At 38.8% G+C, this 26,754-nt stretch overlaps 1 protein-coding gene across 1 annotated transcript in view; it reads right to left on the bottom strand.

Moving 5' to 3' along the window:
* Nucleotides 1-26,754, bottom strand: part of SRGAP2 (SLIT-ROBO Rho GTPase activating protein 2) — a 212,878-nt gene that overhangs the window by 53,309 nt on the left and 132,815 nt on the right. The window contains exons 5-9 of the mRNA XM_070941550.1: nucleotides 20,946-21,161; nucleotides 18,272-18,400; nucleotides 13,863-14,087; nucleotides 13,092-13,193; nucleotides 12,368-12,565 (exon numbers count right to left, since the gene is read on the bottom strand). Coding sequence (XP_070797651.1) covers nucleotides 12,368-12,565; nucleotides 13,092-13,193; nucleotides 13,863-14,087; nucleotides 18,272-18,400; nucleotides 20,946-21,161 — 870 coding nt within the window. The remainder of the gene's footprint in view (nucleotides 1-12,367; nucleotides 12,566-13,091; nucleotides 13,194-13,862; nucleotides 14,088-18,271; nucleotides 18,401-20,945; nucleotides 21,162-26,754) is intronic.

Here is a 26,754-nt window from a genome sequence, read left to right as displayed (position 1 = left end):
TGAATAAGGCTTGAGGGAAGAGACCTGTGAAAGCCGGCTGATCCGGGGGAAGGTTCTCATCCTCTGACAGGTCAGAATCAGGATCTCCTTCGTCGATGAAGGCTGAAGGATGACTGTAATGGGAAGAAGTAGGAGAAGCGGAGCGAACTGAATGTGAACATCCTTCTTCACTGCGGCCCACCGAACAGGGGGAAGCCTCTCTCACCGATCCATGTCGACTGGAGAGACCCGAACGAGCGGCCAAGGACCTTTGAACCGCTGCCTCGATCATTAGCTGCAGTTGATCTGGAAGAATGGAAGGATCTAAGGAACGGGTGGGCACAGGGTCAGGTGAAGGAGCCTCCTGTACTCTTGCTGGATCAGGCACCGGTTGTTGAGAAACTGAGTCAGGACCCCACAAATTTTCCTCAGAAATAGCCACTGGACAATCTTGTAGGGATAGCTGCTCAGGAAAAGGCGAATGAACAGCGACTGGAGGTGGATTAGAAGAGGCCGGAGGTTGAAGAGTGGATGGAGGCAACTGGGCACATGCCTTGTCACATAACCTGGTCAAAACTTTGTCTCTACGTTTTTCCGCTTTGGAAGAAGAGGATGACACGTCACCTGTGGAAGACTTGTGATGAGAACGTGAGGATTGAGAAGTTCTGGAATGAGACCTGGAATCCTCCATGGCAGAATGCTGGATAGCAGACGTGGGGTCTGATTGGCCAACTTCACCTGCACTGGCCTTACGGCCGTGCTTAGACTTGGAAAGGGCCTTAGGCATGGCAGCTACAAGGTAGGAATGTAACCCCCCACACACCAGACTGTGTCTCACTGATCAATTCTGAATAGATAATAGGGAGCGAGAGGAACTCCACACGAGGCAGCCTCGAATAAACCGTCACTTAAGAATTACCAACCAAGGCCAGACAGATCAAATTGGGAGCGTAGCAGCTCCACGAACTGGAAGTGTGTGTGTGGGGGGGGGAGAGGGCTGTAGAAGCGTCGCTGGAGGGAGAAGGATCAATCAATCCAGCCAATAGACAAATCAAGATCACAGTCCTGTGACCATTGTAAAACAATAACACGAGTGGGGGCGCGAAGCTCCACTAATCTTTAATGGCGGTCAGCGCCCAATAACAATGGCTGTAATAGAGGAGGGGGCATAAAGTTCCACTGGGCGCAATTGAAGGCCTCCGGATCAGGCTTCTGTAGTAACTAAGGGGGGGCGCGAAGCTCCTCAGCTGCAGCACGCAGCCAGCAATCTGATTATACTGCGCAGAGTGGCCACGAGGTAATTTACAAGGGCCGCAGTTGCCGGCCGCAGTAGCGCAGAGGGGGGGCGCGAGGCTCCTCAGCAGAATAAATCAGCCCGCCACTCTTGTATATTTAAATTAAGTAGAATGAGGAAAAAACGGCCGCAAAATGAGCGTTCCGGCAGGAGATGAGGATCGCAGGCCACTAAATTAATGCTCCCCCCCAACGGTGGGAAAATCCTGAATCCAAAATGGCGGGCGCCACTGATTGAAAGCCCGCCGAAACTGCCGATAAGTAAGGGAAGCGAGGAATGGAGATTAACAAAGGGAATGAGGAGATCGAATAGGGGAGAATGTCCCTCGACGATCCGATTACTAAAAAAGTCCTCCTTGAGAGGAAGAGGCGAGGAATCCCACACCCCTGGCAAGGCCAGGGGAGGCCGATGTTAACGAGGCCTATTGTTTTACTCACAAAACCTTCAAACTCGATGTCAGGACAGTCCAGGTCAGCCAGAAATGCAGATAAAGTCCAAGTCGAATCACGAGAGAATAGTTAAACAGTCCAAGTCAAAGAATCCGAAAAAAATCCAACACGAAAGAAATAAAGAGATAAAAAGAGAATTTTAGCCAGAGAGCAGTCCCACACACCAGCCAGCGCTGAAGGACTGAGCCAAAAGCTGGCCTGCCCGGCAACAGAGGCGGGACTAAGAATAATTGGCAGGCTCAGTCCTTCTAGCTGATTGGATGGGCACTACCCACACTGGCTGCTGTCTCCACTCTCAATGGAGAAGGTCTATTATATTCACTTTGAAGGACAGGACAAGACAAGGGGCTGAAACTGGTCAGCAGGAATTTTTGTGTCTCTAGCCAAAAACAGACATTTTATAAAGAAGGGACAGAAAGCAGAAACAAGACTTGGAAATGAGTAACCAAATGGCTATTGATGCAAAAAGGAAGACTGGCAAGATTCACACCTCAAAGAGGCTATCTATGTCAGAATTGAACAGCCCCTGACTCAACAGAGGGGGTGGGATACAGCATCATCTATCTCCAGTCTACAACACAGTCCTTTCAACAGTTCCAAGAAGGCTCCCACACCCATTTGCACTACTCAGGTGACACTGACGACACAGATAAACCTCCAGGTGGCCTTAATAACTTGCTAAAAGAATGCAAATGACCAACTGTCTGCAAGGAGTATAAATCCTTTCATTTCCCACCATCTAGTTAGAACAGAAGTTTCTTGGATGGGAAGTGAAACGACTTCAAAGAAAAACCAGAAAAATCCAGTTGCCTTTTGAAAAAAAATAATAATAAAAAAGCACCTTTTGAGATTCACACCTTAGGACAGTGATGGCAAACCTATGGCACATGTGCCAGAGGTGGCACGTAGCACCCTCTCTGTGGGCACAGCTCAGCTCCGCCGCATATGCGCGCACACCTTCTGCCAGCCAGCTGGTCTTTGGGTCTCTGCCACGCATGCACGTGGGTAGGCGAGGCGCATGTGGGGGGGCCACATGAGCATTGCATTTTGGCAGTTCGGGGTTCTTGCATTTGGGCACTCGGTCTAGAAAAGGTTAACCATCATTGCCTTAGGACTTGCAATATACAAAGTGTTGTAATGGAATGTGAGAATGACTTTGGAAGATTGGGGGGGGAGATGCTGCCTAGGGAACAATCAAATAAAAGGGGGAGGAGCCCACTACTAGATAATGTGCAGAGAAAGAAATTTAGATTCACCCAAACTATTCAGGTAATAAAAAGATGGTGGGAGAATTATGCTTTCAGACTTGCAAGATTCTATTACTGTAGTCTTACAAGTAGACTTCACTCATCGTTTTTTTCCTGTTTAGTCTATCTGGGAGTCTGACAAGGGCAGAATTCCTGGGTCTGGTTAGACAGCAAATTACCTGAATATATGGCTTCCTAATACTCTGCAATAAATCTACCTACCTAACATTTTAAGTCTGCTTTGTAATGTAATGTGGAGCAGGGAGGGAAACTAACTGCCATGCCTACTTGTCTTGCAATACGTTTTGCCTTCCTGGCCCCTGACTAGAGAAGACAGCCTGTTCTCCACTCGAAAGATTAAGAAATGGCTACAGAATCTCTTACAAACTCAGACTATGGTTTAGATCACCAGTCCTTATTCCAGTATAAGAATGAAGTTGCCATGCAAATGGACCAGTTAACCCAGACAATGAAGGGGTAGAACATAATTTGCCATTAGCATTAGCTCAAAGGTTTCAGTTTCTACTTTTGAAATCCTCCAATGCCTTCCCTTCCTGACTAGTATAATAGAAATCTACACAAATTTATTAACTTCCTCACTCACTATGAATTATATATATATATCTCCCTAAGACTTGAGGATTTTCTCACCAATTGCCCTTGTATAGGATTTATAATTGGTCTGATGACCACAACAGCTGGAGAATGAACAGTCTGCTTTCTGAGATAGAATGCACTGGATTTGGACAACAATTTCATGACCCTCTTTAGGACTAACATTTGACAATTATATTAAACGGGACAGAAAGAATCCACTAATCTCTTTCATTCTTATCTTCCTCCCTTCCACCCTGACTTTAGAATTTTCAGAAGCAGAACCAGTTTAGCAAAGCTATATTTTCTACCATGAAAAATGGAACCAATATTTGAGCCCTAAATATCACACTTGTTAAGGAAGGGGATGTTTTGCAAGCAAGTGCCCAAATTGCTGCAAATCTAATCTATATGCCTATCCTATCCTTTAAGTGTTTGGAGGCTTAAGCTTCAGGAATTAATTAAGCCTATATGTGTGATTCAGTCACTTAATCATTCCTGTAATGCTACTGACCTAGAAGGGCTCAGAAATAAAACTGCAGATCCTAATAGCAGTGCCAATCTGGTGCCAGTCTGTCACAGAATCCTCTACTGAAGGCAAATATGCTCTTGGTATACAACCTGGTGATTGCCCACTTTCAGCTGACATTATCAATGCTTGGGATTGGATGCTTGGGACTCATTTTTGAGCACAGCATACTTGCTATCAGCAATCAACAGTCCACACAATTTTATTTAGCAGTGCTATTGCAGTTTTTTTTAAGAATCCTGGGAATTAACTAATGTTACCTCCCAACAAATTCACTGGGATGGGAATAAACCTCTGTTTCTCCAGCTTGTAAACTCACAACCTACAGGACCTCTATCATTCCCCAAGTTTCCTATCTTGCCTGCAAAATACATAATCTATGCTGATACATTTGCAATGAAGATAGATAGCATGGATCTGCCCTACAATCAATTATGTGACTATACAATCAACCTCATTTAGATCCCCACAAAAGTCAGCACTGACCTACCTAAAGGACTGCTGATGAAAACTTACAGATAGACTTTATCTGCCCATCATCTTCCTCTGCAAGTGTTGTTATCTTTTAGAGAGGTCTGTCTCCACTTGCTCCATGATCCATTCTTGGCAACTTTAAGATGTGTGGACTTCTCAACTCCCATAATTGTCTACCCATTACTAAATTAGATGTCAGAACTTACAAACTTATTTCCGTGAAGGACAAGCATGAATATTACTGAAGTGTTCCAGCTTCAATATCTATCAGTAAAATTGATTCTGATGTTTGGGAGTTTGGGGATGGGAATGTTCTGGAATAGAAGAACAGCTGATAAAAAGGTAAAAACAATTGTGAGAGTTTTCCACTAAAAAAAAATGGAAATCCTCTCCCTTCCTGAAATCTCCACTGAAAATGAGGAAGAGGTTGAAGAAGCAGAAAAAGAAGGGAATATTTTCCAACTCCAGCTAAATAAGAGGTGGAGAGAGATTTGTCAGCTGAAACAATGGAAGGACAGACACAATACCTTTTAATCTTTCCCAACTGGATTGAGGGGAAGGCATTTTCAGGTCCAAAAGAGAAGACGGAGAGGGTGATACAAGGATTGACTACTGTGGCAAAATTCCCATACCCCAAAAAACATTTTGTAAACTAGGGACAAATAGCAAAAATCTTTAAGCTGAAAAACAAGTAACCAAATGGCCATTGCCTCAAAAAGATAGGGGAAAGAACCTTGAGTCTAGCATATATACAGGATGGGATTCTTGGTTAGTAGATGACTCTCGTATTTCTCTACTTCTTCTTAATTAACTTTGTTGAGCTTGCTTGGGAATTGAAGTAGGGGGACCATCTAAGAGCTGTAATCCAGATTTGCTGGCTGGGGAATTCTGGGTGTTGAAGTCTGCCAGGCTTAAAGTTGCCAAGGTTGGAGACCCCTGTCCTATACAATGGGAATCTTGCAGTGGCCTTCCTCTATAGCTGCAGAGCTATGAATATCATTCCCCTGCTTTAGTATTCACTTGTAGGAAGCAGCTGCCAGGAAGAATAAATAAAAGGTTAATGTGTAAACCAACATACGTCTTCCTGCTGGGCTTTTAAAACTAAATGGAAATACTGCCATATGTCCCATATTCCTCTCACTTTGGTCTGCAAACATGTATACATAACATATATTTCTGGAATCAAGAAAGCCACTTCCTTTTCTTTAAAAAAAAAAAAAAAAAAAGCAACATGAACACTAAAGCAGGTATTCTGCTTCAGCAGAGATATTTCCAGAATGGAATGGGAGTATCACAAAGCTGCACTCTTGTCAGTGAGTAAAAAAAGGAAGAGATAATTGCATGCTGATAAAAAGCAGCACGACACTGATTACAATCATGGTTACAAATGGTTCCATGAATCTTCTGGCTCTCATGAAGACTAACAAAATAAATTAATTGTGTTAATTAATGTATTAGTTATTTCAAATGCTTTAAAATATTCTCCATTTATTTCATTTTATTTTCTCCACTGTTCTGTAAGAATATTGAAGAAAGGTTTGGGGCCCACTGTGTTTTTTTTTTTTTTAAACGTTTATTAAGGTTTATAGCATAAAATACAATGAAAATGCAGATTAAATAAAGGGACTATGCAGGATGAAAAATGAAAGAGAGAGGAAAAAAGGAGTTGACTTCAGACTCTTCCCAACATGGTAAAACAATAATATAATTATGACCTCATTTTTTACAGTACCTATAATTATTACATACCAATTCTATAACTACACAATTATTAAACTTCAAATTAAATTCTGAATTTCACTTTTTTTCTATTTCAAGTATAAGAACCAGAAGCAATATTCCAACAGAAACAAGACCAAATAGTATCTGTTTAAAACAGTTTATATCATCCAAAAATCCATTTTTTCCCTCTCTTGTGGGAAGTGATATATATTTTTATTTACACTTATTAATCTAAGTTATCTTAACAAAATAATTAACAAAAAATCATTATATGCTTTCAAATTCTTTAACCTTAAAGGGAAAACTCTTTTATATTCATTTTAAGACTCTAAACATTTCTTTAAAATTTTCATCTTTATAATTTAAATCAATTAACTCTCCTGCAACTTTTTAAACTTCCTTTTAACATACATACTTTCAAATTCACTTTCAATAATATTTTGCAAACTATAAGAATTAGTCAAAATTATAGATAAATGATATAGATAGATGATAGATAGATGGCACACGGGGGGGGGGGGGGGGGTTTGATATAGAAACAATTTTCAAAGCCACTTTATAAGCACAAAATAATGCATTGGAAATATCAAACATGAAGAATCAGGACCACAGGTTAAATTCCAGTTAAACTGATTTATTTCTCATGTCTATCCACAAAAATCTAGTCAATTAATGGCCAACACTAAATTGGCAGCAGGTAAGAGTTAACAGAATGCAAGAAGGGCTGGACTTCAGTTGCTTGTGGGAATATAACAGCTGCAGGATGATTCCTCTCTTGATTCCATCCGCCTCTACTTCTCCTACAGCAGGTCTGTCAAACTCAAGTCGTCACGTGATGTATCGGGACTTCCCCCCACTTTGCTAAATAGGGTGGGGGCATGGCCACCATGTGATACATCCTGCCCACGGGCCGTGAGTTTGACAGCCCTGTCCTACAGGAACTTCCTTTTAATTAGATATGTCAAATCAACAAAAAATCCATCCTAACTCCAATTAGTTTATCAAATTTAAGTCACTTTAGCTTGTCCTCATAAAATAAAATATTTTTCTTCTTCAAAAGCCTATTAAATAAATAAAAAGTTCTCTTTTTCTCAAGAGATTCTCCAATAAGGAGAATGGCTTAGGCCCGGGGTATCTGTAAGATCATCTCCTGCCATCCTCCCATCGTCCGGTGCGCTCTCACAGAGTGAGCCTTCTCAGGGTGCCGTCAGCCAGACAATGTTGGCTGGCGGCCCCCAGGGGGAGAGCGTTCTCTATGGGAGCGCCGACCCTCTGGAATGGGCTGCCCACCGGCCTCAGGACAGCCCCTGACCTCCTCTCCTTCCGCTGCGAATTGAAGACGTGGCTTTTTCACCAAATGGGCTGAGTCCGTAGGGGTGATTTTTTAAATAATTTTTAATAATTTTTTAAAATTAATTTAAATTAATTTTAAATTGATTTGTTGTTTATGTAATTTTTTTTCTTCCTTCTTGTAAACCGCCCTGAGTCCTTCGGGAGAAGGGCAGCATATAAATTGCATAAATTGCATAAATAAATAAATAAATAAATACATACATACATACATACATACATACATACATACATACATACATAATGTTTTTTCCCTCCAATATGGGTTTTTGGTGCCATTTGGAATAGTTGTTATTAAGGTATGAAGAAAGAAATATTCTTCTTTGTCCCTTATACTTAAAAGCAGAAGTTGTTTACATTATGCAGTTTCAAAGAACTGCCTGGCCATTTCAGGTTCATTTTATATATATTTTATGCTACTTCAATTGGCAAGTTTACTGCTATTAATATATCTTTACATTATACAGTTCAGATTATACAGTACAGTTTTTAAAAGGTCTCTTAAAATCCAACAACACCCATAACTGTAATTATCTGCCTCATAATCAATATTCAAAATATGATGCTGATTGCACGAACAGATCCAAGTCACACATTGGAAAAAAATTGCTGCAGCTGCATCTTAAAACAGATCCCAATCTCATACATCTAGAAATAAATCCTGCCGGCTTCAGAAATGTTAAGTCGTAAATACATCTGTTTTGGATTATAATTTAAACTTGGAATCCACAATATAGACTCATTACCAGAAACATTAGTGCAAACCAAATTAAGAAGGTATGTATTTCCAAGATGGCATATGCTATACTTCAGTATATTTATTAAACTTGCTTATAATGCCCTGATCTAATAAATCTAGACAATATGCACAATACATTATCAAAAATAATATGGTAATATGGTAACCACCTCAGCTCCCATACTCCCAAAATAGTATGGTAACCACCATACTCTGCACCAGTCATAGTCTTCAAGGCAACTCCATATACAGTTTTTGCAGAGCGACCCTATCCAGAATGTCAACGAAAAACAATGTTCCAAGGGGTGAAGATATATATGAATGAACAGCAGCTCCACAGTGCAGGAATTTAGTCTGAGCTTTCTTTGTTCCCTGTGAACTCCTGACACCAATTCAAAACCTCCACAGCATCTATGGCCTGGCTGGGGGTTATGATATACAGCTGAGTATCATGAACATACTGATGATACCTTATCCCAAAATAACAGATTACCTTTCTTAGAGACTTAGTTCATATAGATATTAAATAACATCAGAAAGAGAACTGAGCCCCGTAATTCTCCATGGTGGAACATTTCCCCTGTGACTACAGACTAGAACTCAGATAAAAGTAGGCCCACCATAAAATCTGCCTCTAACCCCAGATGGTTCACCTAACAGGAACAGGAGAGACACGTTTTCCCAGTCCAGAACCTGATCAAGTTCACCAGAATGAGCAATCCTGTTTCAGAGGACTTGGGTATTTTTAGTCTCTCTGTGTTCCTCTATATATAATTCCTCAACTAATCTTCGCCAAAAGGAGTACCTGACGATTAGGTGGAAGCCCTAGAGACAACTAAACAGAAGGCATACCAGCATCTCTTTCAAGAATGGTGGCATTCCACCTCTCAGACAGTAATTAATTCAGCCACTCAAAAGTGCCAGGCTGAACATGAGTCCAGACCTGAGTTAATAATTATTTATTTAGCCTATAGCATTGATACATGAAAGCTAGGAGTCTATAATGTTATTACAGGGTAGATGTTCGGTTGACTAAGATTGCTAGTTCATTCAATTCATGCTCACGTGCTATCCAAGGGGCAAACAATTAAGGTGTTCTGTGGGAGTGTCAGAGTCATCTGGAATTTTTCTCCACCGTTTTTTGCTTCGGATTCGGACTGGTCTGGCATCAGTTGGTTGGTTGCTTCCACATTACTCCCATCAAAGTAATAACTTTTTATTTTCTTGCATCTGAATACTTTCAAACTGCTTGGTTGGCAGAAGCTGAGGCAAGTGACGGGAGCTCACTCTATCACGCAGTGCTAGGGCTTGAGCTGCTGGAATGCAGAGAGCCCTCTGGCTGACACATCCAGCATTTTTAAGCTGCTGAGCCACCGCGCCTCTTGCAAAGTTTATACTATACAGGATTTGATTACTATCCTCAGATTCCACGAGCTCAAAATATTAGGTGATATCAGAAGATGTTGCTCTTGTCTCCTGGCATGGTTCTATCAAATGACATCTAATCCAGAGCAAGTATTAGTGTCTTTATCTGTAAAAAAACCTGCAAAAGCTTCACAGCTGCCTGTAGGTGTCTTGTCTTCCACATCTGTCCTCAAATCATCAGGCAGGAATCCAAAAGAGCAGAGAACTATACATATGTTGATATTTTATTGCTATTATGTAAGCTGAAACTCAAACATGCATCAGTGCTTGGATGTGTTTGTTTATGGTTTTTCAATATTGTATTTTATTTATTAATATAAAAAAAATAAATTTGTTTACCACCCATCTCGCTACAATTTTACTTCATTTCTTGTATTTGCTTGGAGGACCAATGATCCAGCTGATATTCTTGAGTAGAAAGTAGCCCGTGAGAAAAAGATCACTGGTTGCCCCCACAATAATTGGGTACTACCCAAAGTGCCCTCTAGAAAACCTCAGGATCCATTAGGCTCTGGGGTGAATCATCCCAATAGATCTATTGCCCCAAGGAGTCCTGTTTGTTCATGATCTGTCATTCAATAAAGGTGATTCCAAGCTTTAAAGGACTTTTTGAAATGCTTACTAAAAGCATTCTAAGCCCTCTAATTCTGACAGATTCCCCAAAGTATAGAAAAAATGATAATGGGCCAGATCAGCTAATCTGATGAGCTGACAGAACAGGCTTATATAATAACGCAGTACCTTTCTTCTTCAGATCTAACATAAAACCCACCTAGGAACTCTGCAAACCTAGGCAGAATGTTTTTTTTTACCTTGCTCACAAAAGTATTATCATATTAAAATGCATAGTAATGCAATCATTTGTGTTCTTGCTCCCTTGCATTTATTTTCTTCCACCATTAATGCTCAGTCACAACTATTTTCAGGTTGCACAAATCATATGATACTTTTAACTAAAGCCTGAAATTCATATTAAGGATATCTGTACGCTCTTCATTTGGAAGATCAATCAAGTTTATTTATCCTGGATATATGAATGTGACATGACTAATGACCTATCTATTTCCTAGAGGCAGAAGCTTAATGCTACTGCCATTGGCTGAGAGCAAGATTATTTACACAATGTGAAGAAAAAAAATACACTAATAAAATTCATATTTGTTCATTTGAAAAGGGTTGAGTTTTTCCTAAAAACAACAACACGGAAGCTCAATTAAATAACCACTGACACTCAGGAGACCTCAACTGCTTGTTAATTGAATCAATCCCCTCACCCAGCTTTTTTGGGAGGGGGTTACAGTCACCTTTCATTCAAACCTTTTAATTTAATAAGGCCTCTGAAGCATTTTTATTTCTTATCTAAAAGAACGATGTACTCTGCAATCAATCTATTACTAAACCAAATCCAGGATAAACCACTTTATCTACTTAAATAATTGGCAGAGCATACAACACTTTTGAAAAGTCCCATGATCCCTTTAAGAGGAACTTAGCAATATTCATTTTAAAACATGCAGCAAAAAAGCAATGAAGCAAAGCTTCTTTACATATGTGCCAATTCACATGGGGCCACATTCCACCAGTTAGCTGTTTGGAGAAAAGGGAGAAGAAGCAAGGCCAAACAACAGGCCACAGGCCACATCACAGAGGCAACAACTGAGGAAGTGTCAGTTTCTGTCTTGCTGACTGAATGAAATGTATACAAGAAATGAAACTTATCAAGGATTACAAGCTGTGTGTATCCGGAATGAATAAGCAGAATGACAAGATTGATACTGACAGTATTCTAATCACACTCTGTTCTCAAATGAAGGTTTTCCTAAGGTTACCTCCAGAGTTTCAACGTAACACCAGCTGCTGCTTAAAAGTTGGCTGTTAATTAATCAATTATTTCCAAGGATCCCTTCCTAGCAACAGAACACTTCTGCCTCTCTCTGAATCTTGAGACATCAGCATTCTCAGGGATTTAGTTAATATTTGGCTGCCTGAATCCAAATTGTCTTAGAAGATGGGCCCAACAAAGCCTCCCCTGCAGGTCCTCAGTTTTGGGCTTGTGGAAACCTTGTCCTTGAATGCAGACAATTCCAGTGGAATATGATAAATAGACTTACATTTTCTTTCATGAACATCCAATCATCAGAACTTTAAGAACAGAATTAAGAAGGAAAGTTTCCATTATATTCGGCTGCACATGCAATTCTTTTTCTAGAAGTCTGCTGATGATTGCTTTCATTTGCTCTGTTGTACTATTTAAATTAGGCATGGAATTTTACCAGTTTTCAGTAAAGGTTTAAGAGTGCCTAGTACAGGTCTCCTGTGTGAGCAGGGAGTTGGACTAGATGACCTCCAAGGTCCCTTCCAACTCTTGTTACTGTTTTTAAAATATGTATCAAAATAATCTATGAATATACTGATTTTAGCAAAATTAGTTGGAAAGTTCAGTAACACCAGCTTTAGATTTTTTTCTCGCCAGCAAAATGTATTGGACTGAACTCTGAATAAATTCTATCTTTAAAATATTATTGTTTTAACACATGAAAGAAGATGAAAATTCAAGGCTCTTACTGTGAAGTAGAACTGTTCAGTCTCCTGTTGATTGGCCCGTCTCTTGGCAATGCTTGGCTTGCTCATGAAGGTTTCAGAAACTGTTGATTTTACAGACTCCATAGAATTGCTGTACTGGAAGCAATCGGATACATCAAAATCTTCAATAGTGACAATATCCTGAATAGTCTGTAGTGTGGCTTCCATTGTTTTTTTAACCTGACATAGAAAGTGAAGAAGAAAAAATATATAAAAAGTGAGGCTGAAGCATAACCAATCATATATTAGATACTGTCGCAATACAAAGACCATTTGTAGAGATGTGGAGAAAAAACAAATCTAATTATGTAACCTGTATGCCATGAGAGTGATCTCATCCTATTTCTAGGACATGATTTCTAGATTTAGAGCAATTTTTTTAAAAAAAGTGATTTCAATACATCATCTTTAGGGCAGGTGACATATGCCTACCCTCAGAGAAGCACTGACAATCTCCTGCTTCCAGTCACTGGTGTCTGGTGTCAGCCCACAGAAGACAGGAAGAGACTGAATGAAACAGGTTAATAGAGATCTTACCCTGCACACCACTGTGGATGTTGGTATACTGATGTCCAACCCAGAATGGGTATTATATGTATGTATGTTATCAGGCTTTGGGCTAAATGCCATGAAAAAATATGAATATAGAAATGTATCAATGAAAAGAGGGAAATTCTTATCAGAGGTGTGGAGTTTGGGTTCTTACCTCTTCATTTTCAATCTTCAGAGTGGATAGCCTAGACTGCAGCTGCTGACATCTTTGTACCAACTCACTCTGCACTGGTTGCTGGGCACACAGCTGGAATACCTAGAAAAGAATAGATAATTTTGAAACTTTCCAGAGACTTACTTCTAGTTCTTCACTTCTGTTAAAACTCATAATCAGGTATGAATGAGATACCTGCACTAGGTCATAGGATTATGAAACAAACCAAAGAACAAATTATTTTTTAAATAAAATTCAATAAACAATTGCCTGGATGTTCACAAATACAGTCATAAACCACAGTTTACCTTATACAATGGTTAGGCTCACACATTGGAATAAACCAAAAGGGTAGAGGACAGAGGGGAAATAAGTGTGGGTTCAAGAAAAGGGAATCCCTTCCCTTACAGAGGCTTTGGACTAGAACAGAATAGAACAGAACGGAACGGAATGGAATGGAACGGAACAGAACAGAACAGAACAGAATTGTTGTTAACCAAGGGCAACCTGTATATATACAGAAATGTCCCCAGCGAATATGGAATAGGTGTTTGTTTAAAAACTGGAACAAAACTGCATCACGGTGAGCACAGCTAGTTAATTGGGCTTATAGCATGCATTCAGTACTAAAAGATTGTTCAAATTGCTCTAAGAGTCCTTGGCCAAACATGACTATACTTTTTTCTGTTTCCTATACAGACTTTTTAATTATGTCTGGAGTGAAGATTGCAATGAAAATATATCCACAGAGAAGGGAAGGGGGGAACTAACCATGTCACCCATGTGGGGCTGAAACTCAAACTTCATGGGTGGGCAGAAGACACTGTTACACATTTCCATCAGACGCTGCTTGTCACTGTTGGCATCCAGATTTTCAACGGCATTCTCAATGGCATCCAGGCCTTCGTGCTTTGATTGTTCTAGATTCAGTTCTGCTGATAGGAATGTCCGAAGTGCCCTACCAAGGCTGGCATGATATCCTAGGTCACAGCACTGCTGAATAAAAATAGGAAGTAAAAACCAAAGTAAAACTCAAAATGTTGAAGGAAAATTTATAAATGATATAATAGGCAGATAAATAAAACAGACAAATATTCTTCTCAAAAGATTTATTGTTTTCTGAAAGTCAGTGGTGTGTACACTAAAACATAGCTTTATTTAATAAATATAGATGCTCCCCAGATTGTATGAGACCTGATTTATATAAATTCAACTTTACACAAATGAAAAGTTAAATAAGCCACATTTAAGGTAAGAAAAAAAGGGTTATACTGGCAGTGCAAAGTAGTATAGCTCATAGTTGAATATCTTATTTACACAGTTTGAATTTGCAAAGCTTTCCACAACTGATATGAAAGCATGTGTAATAAGTGTTTTCCCTTTTAAAAAAAAATGCATCACAGAAACAATTTGTACTGTGCCAGATTAGGTCAACCAATTGCTTAAATTGAAAACATAGATTTATACAGCAATTTGTTTTAGGTGGTGGAATTATAAAACACAGTTCAATCTGAGACAACAGAATCTCCTGCTTTAGACTGATTTATCCACTGATCCAACCCACAATAACTTATCTTCTTAGATCTATATTCAATCTTCTGAACTGGGACTATTCTCTGCTCTTCTGCTCCCAGAAGTCTCTCACCTCTTTCCTCCAGTGTTGTTCTTTTACCATAAACTGACTGGATTGGCACCAATTACTCTCCCTAGTTAAGACCCTATAACTAAAACCTCAGGAAAACTTCACACAGTAGACAAGTCATCTTTAAGACAAAGAGCTAAATGTTAGGCAAGAACTGTGTTTCTGTTTTGGCATTCATATACTGACTAGAACACCAGATATTAAGAACTTGTTTTTTTTAAAAAAAAAAACACTTGCAGAGAAAATGTGCATCTGACATCTAGTTGAAGGAAAACACTAATTAGTTTCTGGAGGAGAAGATAAACAAGTAGCTTGGAAATAAAATTAAACATGATTTTGCAATTGCACACTTTAAGTATCTAGGATAAGTCTTCATTCAAAAACTAGGAAACATATGCTTTTCTAAAATATACATACTCAGTATATGATTGGCATACTGCCTAATTATATCAAGAACTTGTTGATTGGGTCTATGAAATAATAAATACACTTCTGCAAAAGAGGGTTTTAAGGTACTTCAAAAGAGGAGACTACAAAGCCTCTATTGAAGAAATCGGTCCTGCAAGTCAAAGATGCTTTTCCCACTATGGATGAAACACAAATACTCTTCTGCCTGCTTCCAGAGAAAGATGCCTATTATAGGATGCTTGGATGCCAATGTAGGAGCATGTAAAAGAAAGAGCAAAAACCTGTTAAGTAAGTTATGTAATCAAGTAGCTGCTGATAAAGAAACAGATACTTACCACAACATCCAAAATAGAAATATGAAGTATTTTCTACATTTATTATATTGTTACTGACAATAAATCTATTATTTTTCAATCCAAATTATATGAAAATAAACTCCTGCCCTTACTTGATGAGAAAAAAATATGTGTCAGTAGAAGAGGGACAATGGTTTCAGCTGGTGGAAGGAAGGAAGGGAGGGAGGGAGGGAGGGAGGGAGGGAGGGAGGGAGGGAGGGAGGGAGGGAAGGAAGGAAGGAAGGAAGGAAGGAAGGAAGGAAGGAAGGAAGGAAGGAAGGAAGGAAGGAAGGAAGGAAATCTTCTCAGTGGATAAGTATCTATTTGTTTGATAGAAGTCACAAGCTTACATCTGCCCGTACTAGACAAGTATTGAACATAAATGGTGGAACAAAAATGCCATGAATGAAATGAACATGAGCCAGAGAGAGGAATCAGAAAGACAGGAGAGAAGCATAAATGTATGTTGTTAAACTGAGTCCTCCCATAACCTGTTCACTGTCACACGCTTGGGTACAGTGCCAAAAGTCTGGGGCAGGTGTTGAGTCTGCTTGTAAAGCAGCAATTGTTGGCTTTACTGGAAGCAGGCAATAAATGTAGGCAATAAACAATAAATTTAGTCAAGAAGCAAAAAAAACCCCTAAATAGGGGTTTTAAAAAAATGGTTGATTGAGAATCTGCACATGTCGAGGCTATTTTCATTCATAAATATTCAGCAGTTTCAGCTTTGCAATCAAATTAACATTCCGTGTTTTTCACAGATCATGGAAGAGAAATCGTGGGAATCTTGCCAATGAGGGAAGTCATTAGAAATTTCAAAAAGAAAATTAATGTTAATATATGGTTTACTCTATCGGAGTTGGAGCCTTTCTCAAGTGCAGGTTTCTGTTTCATAGAACAGCTTCCCACCATTGCATTCCTCTCTATAAAACCAGATTAAGTAATCTGTGTAGGAGTAGGTAGGAACAGAATAGATGACTCTATTTTTATATTTCCATTCATGGAATATGAACTTGAAATTATAATTTATAATCCCCACTGGAAATCAGAAGAAGAAAATTAATTTATCTGGTGTTCCAGTTCATTTCTCAGCACTCCTTTCTTATTTTTTGCATTTTACAATATTCCTTTAATTATATTTACAAGTGTATCGGTCTCATCTTTCTTTCTTAGTTATATAAATACTTTTTTTAAAAAAAAAATACTTGATGGAACTTTTTTCCAAATATTAAAAAAAAAAAAAAATTCAAACAAATTAAATTCTCAACTTGACAGATTCATCCACCAAAACAAACTTGAAATACAAAGCTGGTACGATAGAGGACAAGAAAACATCCAACATTCCAAAATTCAGTACAAAAAATATGTCCTTACCCTGCCAGCCAAAGCAGGGCACGGGGGGTTGTGTGAGGAATCCCCGCACCTCATTTTTGGCCTGGACGACCTCCTGCAGCATTTTGCTGGCCAAAACAGGACATGGGAGGGTCGCGAGGCCCTCCTGTGCCCCATTTTGGCCAGCACAGTGCTGCAGGAGGCCATCCAGGCCCCAAAACAGGGTGGGGGCGCACCCTGCCATTTTGGCTGGCAGAGGCACTGTGGGCCAGTCCTTTGCTATTTTCAGGCTGGTTCTGTGGGCCAGATTTAAGCACCCCACAGGCTGGACCCAGCCCACGGGATTTGAGTTTGACACCCCTGATATAGATGGTTTAAAGTAAACTATTCTAATTTATACTTTGGGGGAGCAATGCAAAAATAAAACACAGATCAGAATTCTGGGATGCTCAAATACTTGATACAAAAATGGATAAAGCAGTTAATAAAAAATTGCAAATTAGAAAAAGTTGTATATGAAGTACATTTGGATTTTTATATTCATATGGATTTTATCAATATAGATTTAGCCCAACCGAGATTTAAATTCAATAAATATTAGCCTGACAAAACTAGAAGACTTGTCTATCCCTACTACTAGCCTTCTATGGGCAGTGTACTGAAAGGCCAATGATTTGCTTGTTTGAACATTTATTTCACATATCTTCCTTAATGTTTTGCATTTGGACTGAAAAGACCAGTTACACTTAGGAATTTTTTCTGTTCTCAGCCCAATCTCATAGGGTTGACTGCTGTGGTGAAAAACATGTAAGGCATGTTAAATATGCCAGCGTGTGTATCCTAGAGGATAGACCAGCTGTAGATCCATCGAATGAGGAGAAATGTTGATATATTCTTTGTGTAAACTTCATGCATTCCTATATAACCTTAAGAAAATTTACCATTCCTCTCAACAAATTGGGTTGGTTTCAAGATCATTTGGATAAATGAGATTGTTTGACTATTTCAGACATTTAAGATGAATTGCAAACCATTTTAAGCATTCTGTTGTAATTCCTGGAAATCATTCAACCAGTAAGTCAATACACAAAATAAGAAGAAAACATAAGGTATTCATAAAAAACTATGAGATAAAGACATGGGTATTTTATAGTACGTCCGACTGATGTATGTAAATTAAGATTGTTCCTAAAGCTTTCTATAAAGGTTGAGTATGCAAACTCAAAAAATGATATTAAAATAAGAGAAGTACCTGACAATTGCAGAATTTGGTTTGGCTATTTAATTAGTGCCGTGTTTAAATGCTGTTGTCCTTCGATAATTGAATGAAACACAGATGGAACACAGATAAAAAATAAAATCTCCATATGGACTTCTGCCATTGAAAAAATTAACTGAGGAGAACAACATAATGAGGCTTGAAGCAGAAACATTCAGGAAATACACCACCAAAGTACACTTACATCAATGAGGTCTGACAGGTCATGGATATAATACTTGAATACAGATGCATTGGTGGCTTCCAGAGCCAGCAGATATTCATTCCTTGCCTTAATAGCCTTCAGTTTATTTTCTGTGTATTTTGCTTGGCGCTGAAAAATATACAAATGGATTTTTATTACAAAATGATTAAAATGAGGAAACCAATTGCCTTGAAAGCAGGAAAAACAATTCTGCAAAATCAAGGAATGATTTTACTTTCTTTTTAACCCAGACTAAGAAATCTTAACACTTTTAGGAAAAACAAATGCATCATATAACAATGACTCAAATAACTGTTCAATCATGAAGAGACAGGAAGGTAATCTAATCCATAGATGGCCAAAACGTGGCTCATAGGAACACATAAAAGTTAATATATCCAATCCTAGAAGCATGTTTGCATCCTGAAGATCTCTCCAGAATTTTATTTGGCTCTAATATGGACACAGAGGACTGACATCAGCAGGAGGTACTAAAGAGCCAAGTGTGAACAAAGGTCTGATACCCAAATCATCCAAATTACAGGGACTGATCATGTATCACTAGAACTTAATATACCAACTGCACTAAGCAGCTGGAAGCTTAGGCCCGCACACATATTTACATTCCTCTGCCCATAAGAATAGGAAACAGCCCTTCCTGATCTAGCCCAATCAATACATGAATATTGTATATGGGATATTAATAATTTAAACCATCATAAAGTTAAAGCCAATTCAATATTGATTGATTTTATTATTTGAAAAAAATCGAAAGTGGGCAATGATTAAAAAATATTTTACAATAAATTAGAATAATTGGAATTAAGTTGTTACGGCTCTAATTATTTATTAACAATTGAAATCCTAAATACGATGCTGTATAATCCTAAACCAGATGGGAAGGCACAGCAGCATCTGTCTACCCAAGTATTTGGTGAAATGGTCTTAAACTGTCACCAAAGGTTTATGATGGTAGCTGTCAATAGTATCTGAAGCAAAAGGAAATTGCACAGCTGAGATTGTGAAATCAGGAATCCCATTCACATTCACTGCATAGCAAATAGCCAGTGGATGCAATAACCTTTGTAAGATTTACCTCCAGTAAATCTTCCTAAAAGGGCAAATTACATGTAGTTCTCGAGTCATTTTGGGAGCAGGACTGCTATTGTTAAGCGATGACGTCATAACATGTGATGTCATGTGGCCATATCATTTAGTGATGATGATCCAGGCAGTCCCAGACACTCTCATAATCCCAAAATGTGTGGGTCATTAAGCAGGAATTAACAGGTGCTACAGGTAATGAGAGTGACAGTGCCACACAGATATGGGGAAGATTCTGGAAGGCCTTGTACAAGTTGCACGCAAGTTGGAGAAGGGGGTGCTGCAATGTGGCACAAGTGAAGGGAGGCTGGAAAGGAGGGCACAGAATGCAATGTGAGAATAGAGAGGCTCAGGGAAGGAAATGCTGGTGGCTGAAAATGTAGGGAAGCTCAGGGAAGGTGAATGCTGATGGGGGCATTGCTTGTAAGAGGAGGGAGGACTGGGAAAGGAAGATGCTGGTGTGTGTGTGTATGTGTGTGAAAGCAGGTGAGGAAGGAGGATGCTGGTGGGTGTGCAGAGAGAAAGGAGGTATAGTGTGGGCGAATGAGCAAAGGGGGAAGAAAGGTGTGATGTGTGCATGCAAGGGAAGAGGGGAAGGAGACCACAGTGCATGCAAACAAAGAAAGGCAGGGATGCAGGAAATTTACCAAACAATTTGTGATCTTCCCTGCAGGCTTCCCCATTGACTCTGGTCTTGGTAAGTCAGCAGGGAAGGTCAGAAATGGCAATCAGGTGACCACGGAACACTGGAATTGGTCATAAGTGCAAACTGGTTTTCAAGCGCTTAAATTTTGTTCATGTAACTGTGGGGGTGCTACAATGGCTGGAACTTGGAAGTCAGTTGTAAGTCCCTTTGTTCAGTACCGTTCTAACTCTGAAAGCCAATGAATGGTCAGTCACTGAATGAATGGTTATAACTTGTGGATTATTTGTATACTGTATTGAGGAACAAGAGAGGGGGGAAAAATCCATTGGCTATGCATATTTACTTTACTTGCTTCATGCGTGATCCTAAGAAAAGTGTGCTTGTATTTCTGTATCTCAATACAATGAACTTTTCCAATTAAAAATATTACTTCTTAAACCAATGTATCCAAGATAGTCTATTGCAAATATTAAGTCTTTTTAAAAAACTTTTTAAATACAGCCTCTCTGCCTAGGGCACTATATTACATTACCTCTGCAAGTTAAAACATTTAAATATCAAACTGCTAACAGCTTGATATGTAGTATCCTTATGTACCATGCTAATCAGAGCTTGAGTTTGAACATAGTTGACTAGGGATAAGAATAAATGGATGAGTGGCAAAACGACCTTCTAATATTTGTGGTTCCTGTACCTCCTCATTCCATCTCATGAATACGCATACCTAAATATAGTTTCTAGATCTCAGAATAATCCCTGAGCCATTAGGTCAGTATTTCTGCTATTTCCCCATTAAATAGCTCTTCCCCTTAACGCCCTGATAGATATTCTATTGTGTATTAGATTCACAGTGAACGCTCAGCAGCTGCTATTGGTAAAGAGAGCTTTGCAATTACCCAGCAGTTAACCCTGTTGTGCACTCACCTTCTCTTTCATTTTCTCAATCTTCTTGACGGAGCTCCGTCGGACATGCTTTTCTTCAAACTTGACACTGGAGGCTGAATCAGGGGAGCGTGGAGTTTGCTTTTCCTCCTGCTTCACAGACTTACCAATCTGTTTTTCCTCTTGCTTCTCTGCCTCTTTCAGCTTGCTTTGGGCACTGATACTGTCAGCATTGTACATATGGTAGGTCTTCATTACCTGCAAAGGCAATTCTCACTTATGAAGCACCTTACTGATGTTTTTTTTTAAATTCCCACTTGGAAACACCTAAACATTAGTCAACCAATGCCTTCAATGTAAACTTCAAATTCAAACAGAAAAATACCTATAACTATTCTACAAGCCTACTATACAGGGAGTCCCTAATTTATGATGGCAACTGGGATTGGAATTTCCATTGCTAAGTGATGCAGACGTAAAGTGTGACTGCACTGCTTAGCAACAGCAATCCCTGCAGTCCCAATTGTCATCCTTAATCAGGTCCCATTGTTGTTAGGCAAGGCAACTTCCTGCCAGTTTCCAAAATTAAAGCAGTGGGGAAGCTGGCAGGAAGTTGTAAGTCCCAGGTGACTCACGAGCAGGCTGGCACGCAGATTAAATGGCTGCTGCAGGGTGGGGGAAGGCTCAGGGAGGGTGGAAAGGAGGTATGGCACAACACAGGGAGAGTGTGCAAGAGTGCGAGGGAGGCACAGCAAGGGTTAAGGAGCATTCGTGAGGGTGCAATGAGGATACAAGGAGGTGAATAAAGGAGCAAGGAAGGTGTGATGAGGGTCAGGAAAGGTGTGAAAGAGGTGCAGCAAGGATCAGGGAAGGTGCGCAAGGAGGCACGGTGAGCCTCAGGAGGGGGCACGATTAGTTGGTGCAGTATGAGCAGAGAAGGGCTAAGGGAGTATGCGGGTGGGGAAGATTTATCCCAGCAAATTTGATCACGGGATGCTGCAACTGGTCTTAAGTGCAAGTTGGTTACCAAGCACCAGATCATGATCATGTGACCATGGGGGTTATGGGATGGCCTGAACTCTCAAGGACCATTCGTAACCGATGTTCATTCAGCACCATTGTAACTTTGAATGGTTGCTGAAAGAATGGTCATAAGAACCACCTATAGTACTCAAAAGGATCAGCAAAGGTATGGAACATTTTAAAACTCTCACGTGATTCTGATGGCTAAACCAAGGCCTCCACTACTTCACCCTACCCTGCTTGTCAAGGTTTGCTGGGAGCTTTTCTTTCTTCTTATTAACAAATAATTTTTGTTAAAGAAAATTTTAAAAGAATAAGAACAATACCAACTTTGAAAGAAAAAAGAAAAGTAATAAGTGAAAAAGTGTAAAGAAATGGAAAAGGAAAGAAAATAAAAGTTATAAAGAAGCAGCTTTTGATACTGAAAACAGAAATACATTTATTTTTTACCCTCTCTTTCCAAAGTTATAACAATCTTTTTTTCTATAATCTACCTTTTTAAAATCATCAAACCCATAAACCACAAGTTCATTTTTTCATTTTTTTTTTAGCAAAAAATCCATGAGGCTTCTAGTCATTAATAAATGTGGGTTTTGTCCTTTCTCTAGTCAGACAAGTCAACTTTGCATCTTTGCTAATTGCGTCATCTTCACCAGCTGTTCCTCCATTGTGGGTATTTCAGATTCTTTCCATTTTTGTGCACGAAATAATCTTCCAGCAGTTATCCTATATAAAAACAGCTTTCCATAATGCTTTTCTAATTGTTTATCCATTAGTTCTAATAAGAAAATTTCTGCTTTCAAATGAATATGAATCTTTAAAATTCTTTATTTTTAACGCTGTATATTTGACACCCCACCTTTTTTTTTTGGCAAGTCCACCAGTCATGATAAACTGATCCTTCACATTTTCCTCATTTCCAATATAAACTGAAAATACTTTTTATATATTCTAAATAATTTGTCTGGAGCCTGTACCGTTTTATAAAATTCTCTTTTAAAGTATAATATAATGTAAATTTCAGTCCTTTCAGCTATGTATTCCTTATTGTTCTTCAATACATTATGTCCAAAATTCTTACCGGTAGGAGTTTTTCTTATATTAGTTTGAATCACAAAATTAAGGACTCAGCTTTAGCAGAGTCTCTGAACATGTGGGAAACTCTACTTGGGTTCAAGATCATTTATCTAAAAGTTCTATTACAGGCCCTGCTATTCGACCAAGCCAATCAGATTGGAGAGTTTGCCTACTGGATTGGTGTAGCTAAGGACATCTACTTTGGTCATTTTGCATAGTGCAAATCTCTATTGTAGTCCATACAACAGAACTCCAATAATTTTAACTTCTACTGTATGAAGTGACACACCCTATTAGCACAAGGCTATAAAAGGCCAGATGAAAGTAGGAAAGAGAGAGGAACAGCTAAGAAAGAAGTGCAAGAATAATTCTATTTCCAGCTGAAATTTGACTATGTAGGATGAGGAGAAAAGGGTCATTAAATAGTATTCCTTTGTTTACCCCAGGAAGTTGATATCTTTACTTTAAAAAGCAATTACTAGGAGACCGGCCACTTTTTAACTGACTGCATGGTAGTCCATGCTCCGCCAGTGCTAATCCTGCTCAGAAATACAAAAGGCGACATAGACAGCAGAGGCTGACTCTGCTAACAAACAGCCTTTCTCTTTGTTTCTCTACAGTCCCTCCATTGTTTTGGATCAATACTGACTTTTGCCTTTCTCACTGGAGTTTGTTACAAATAAGTGAGCTCTAATAGTTGAACCACATATTTTGATTCCTGCCCTTCTTTGCATTTTGGCCCTCTTGGTAACCTTTTGAACTAGGCAAGGGTCAAATATCAAAATTTTTAAGAATCTCCCATTTATCTCCTTAGGCTAATCAACGCATCATTTAGATAGGTTTAAAAACAACTTCTGACAGACAGACAGACAGACAGACACACACACACACACACACACACACACACACACACACACACTCTTTCCCCAAAATAAGACATCCCCCGATAATAAGCCCAATCGGGCTTTTGAGCGCATGGCAATAAGGCCAAGCGCTTATTTCAGGGTTCAAAAAAATTTAAGACAGGGTCTTATTTTCGGGGAAACATGGTAGATGATGGCTGGACAGATGGACGGATGATAGAGGTTTATTTACTGAAAATCAGGTTTATCCTCTCTTTCCCACAAATTCTGATCAAGGTAGCTCACCATAATAAAATTTAAAAACTGATTTGAAAACAATGGTATGCAGTCTTCCAATTACATCACAGACCTTCATGAAATATTAATAACCAATATTAACTGCTTTGTAAATGTGTGCTCAAACAGAGAAGAGATGTATGTTCCAATTTTAAAATCCTGCTGCAAGCCAACCCCGGCCTCAAATCCTTCCAGTTTTCAAGCATTAAGCCCCACGAGTCTTCTTTCACCTCAATTTGAACTTGACCGTAATTTTTGTTAGGTGGAATATATGCTCTCACTTTGTTACTCCTTCTGGAGCAATTAAAGCAACACTCCTTAGTTACAGGAACAAGTAACAGTTAAAAATGCTAACCCACTCAGTATTAAAGGAAACATAATTTATGTATACGGTAATTCTGAATCATTATCAGTGAGCAGAATTAAAGGTGGCATTTGGAATTGCCTTAAACAGGAGGGAGAGGTATTCTTTCCATGTACCCCTAATCCCATTACTTCTAGTGAAAGACATCTGGCACAAGGCATCAAAACCATGTAAGTCCCAGTTTTAATGGTTTCAGATATTTAAAGATGTGTCAACATGGTCGATCCATATCTTTCTGCCAAGATTGACATCAAGGTCCAGGGTCAAAGCAATTACATAAGGATTCAGTCCTGGAGTCTAGGTATTGTTATGAATACCACATGCTATTCCCATGAAGGGATTATATTAAGATGTTAGATGAGCATCTATTTTGCCAGGTCCTGCCTTGTCTTTCTACCTCTGTCTCTTTTAATAAGAACTCTCACACCTACCTACAGGGGCCTACGGTGAAAGGCACACACATAGGAATGAGCAAAGGAGTTTGTTTTGAGTAGCCCAACCGAATAAAGAAAATAAAACTCATCTTTTAAAAAAATTAATTATCCTATACTTAATACTATTTACAAAACAGGAACTTGATCATCTGCTTCCTTAAAGAAGAAAACCCAGAAAAATTTCCCTCTGGCCATGACACAGCCCTGCCTACTTTGCAATACTGTACCACTTCAGACTTTGTGCTTGAAAGTTGCTCGGGCCTGATGTAAGACCAGATTTATGGAGGAATCTCACTTTGTTGGTATTTCAAGAAAATAACTGCTAAGAATTTGTACACAGATTTGGAGATATTGGAGGTAAGACCTTCTCAGTATGACATTCAGACAGAAGGATTATCTGAAGGAGACTCTTGAAAACATGCTAAGGAAGGATGCACAAAATGATACCAACATTTTGGAATGGATTGCTTCCTTCTATTTTTTTTTCCTTCTGTTCAGTCATGTCTGATTCTCAGAGACTGCCTGGACAAGTTTTCTTGGCAAGTTTTTCATAAGTGACTTTCTACTCTCTCCTTTCTAGGGCTGAGAGAAAGTGACTGGCCCAAGATCACTCAGGTGTTTTTGTAACTTAAGATGGCTAAACAAGTTTCCTGGTTTCAAGCCTAATGCTTTCGCCACTACACCAAATTGGCTTTATTTCCCTATATATTATTTGCCTATAGCGAAGTGCCGTAGGCATTTAGGGGATTCAGTCCTTTTGACTTGCTACATGGGAAAAACTAAGAGCAGTCCTCGATCAAATGAACTTTCAGGGTCAAAGATTGTGACTGTGTTCTCATACAAAGAAAAAAAAAGGCAAAAAACCTCAGTGGCATTATTTCATGAACACCTGCACAATGAGACTTATATCATATAAGGCTCTCAAGAGGTGGAAGGAAAAGTGTTGTTTCTGTTACCTAGTCAAGACTGCAAGCTTAAGCTAGGTAGCAAAGCTCATTTATGATGATCAAAGAATGGAATCCATAAGTCACAAAATAGACTTGGAAATGGAAAAGCCATCTGGTTCATAAAATTTTAAGAAAGTAGATTGCTTCATTAGGGATCCAAAGATCTAGCAAAACAAATATATGTATAGCTATTTACCAGATGCAAAGAAAGTATGAAGAGACACATATCTTATCTTTGCAACAAAAAGCAGACTTTAGAACCAGTCTTAGAATAAGTCAAGTCAAGTAAGTATTTATAATCAACCCAGGTGCTGCTATATTAGCAGAACACAAAAATGCTACCAGAGATGCAAACATAATAAAGCAGAAACATCTATTCTGGAAAGAGCTGAAGAAAGAAATGTAATACATGCTAGAGTTAAGTTTTATTGAACTTTCATACTGTGAATTCAGTAAATATAGCTATAATGATTTTTCCTAAGTCAAATGGAAAAGTAATTATTTGTGCAGACCTAAGATATTTTAACCAAATTTGATTGGTAATTTATGATAAGAAAAAATGTCCAACTAGAACAGTTAAGTAAGGCAAAATACTTATCTACTTTAGACTAAAGTAAGGACTATTAGCAAATGCCTTTCTTGGAAAACTTCAAAGAGAAACAAGCTTTATTAGTTCAAGGACTGTCCCAATTTTTAAAGAATGTTTTTCATCTGAAATGGAGCTCTAATAATCTGACTAATGGGTAAAAGTCTTCCAGACTGGGGAAAAATAAAATCTGAAATAAATCTGAACAACATTATTATTTCAACAGTATCTGGGAAGAATACATGCAACATTTAAATGATGTTATTTTCAACCTTGAGGTA

This window comes from Pituophis catenifer, unplaced genomic scaffold (assembly GCF_029215685.1).
Source record: "Pituophis catenifer annectens isolate HBS135680 unplaced genomic scaffold, rPitCat1.0.hap2 SCAF_3, whole genome shotgun sequence".
Classification (NCBI taxonomy): Eukaryota; Metazoa; Chordata; class Lepidosauria; order Squamata; family Colubridae; genus Pituophis; species Pituophis catenifer.
Note: the sequence above shows the minus strand (reverse complement) of the source record. Positions and strands in the feature narration are given on the sequence as shown.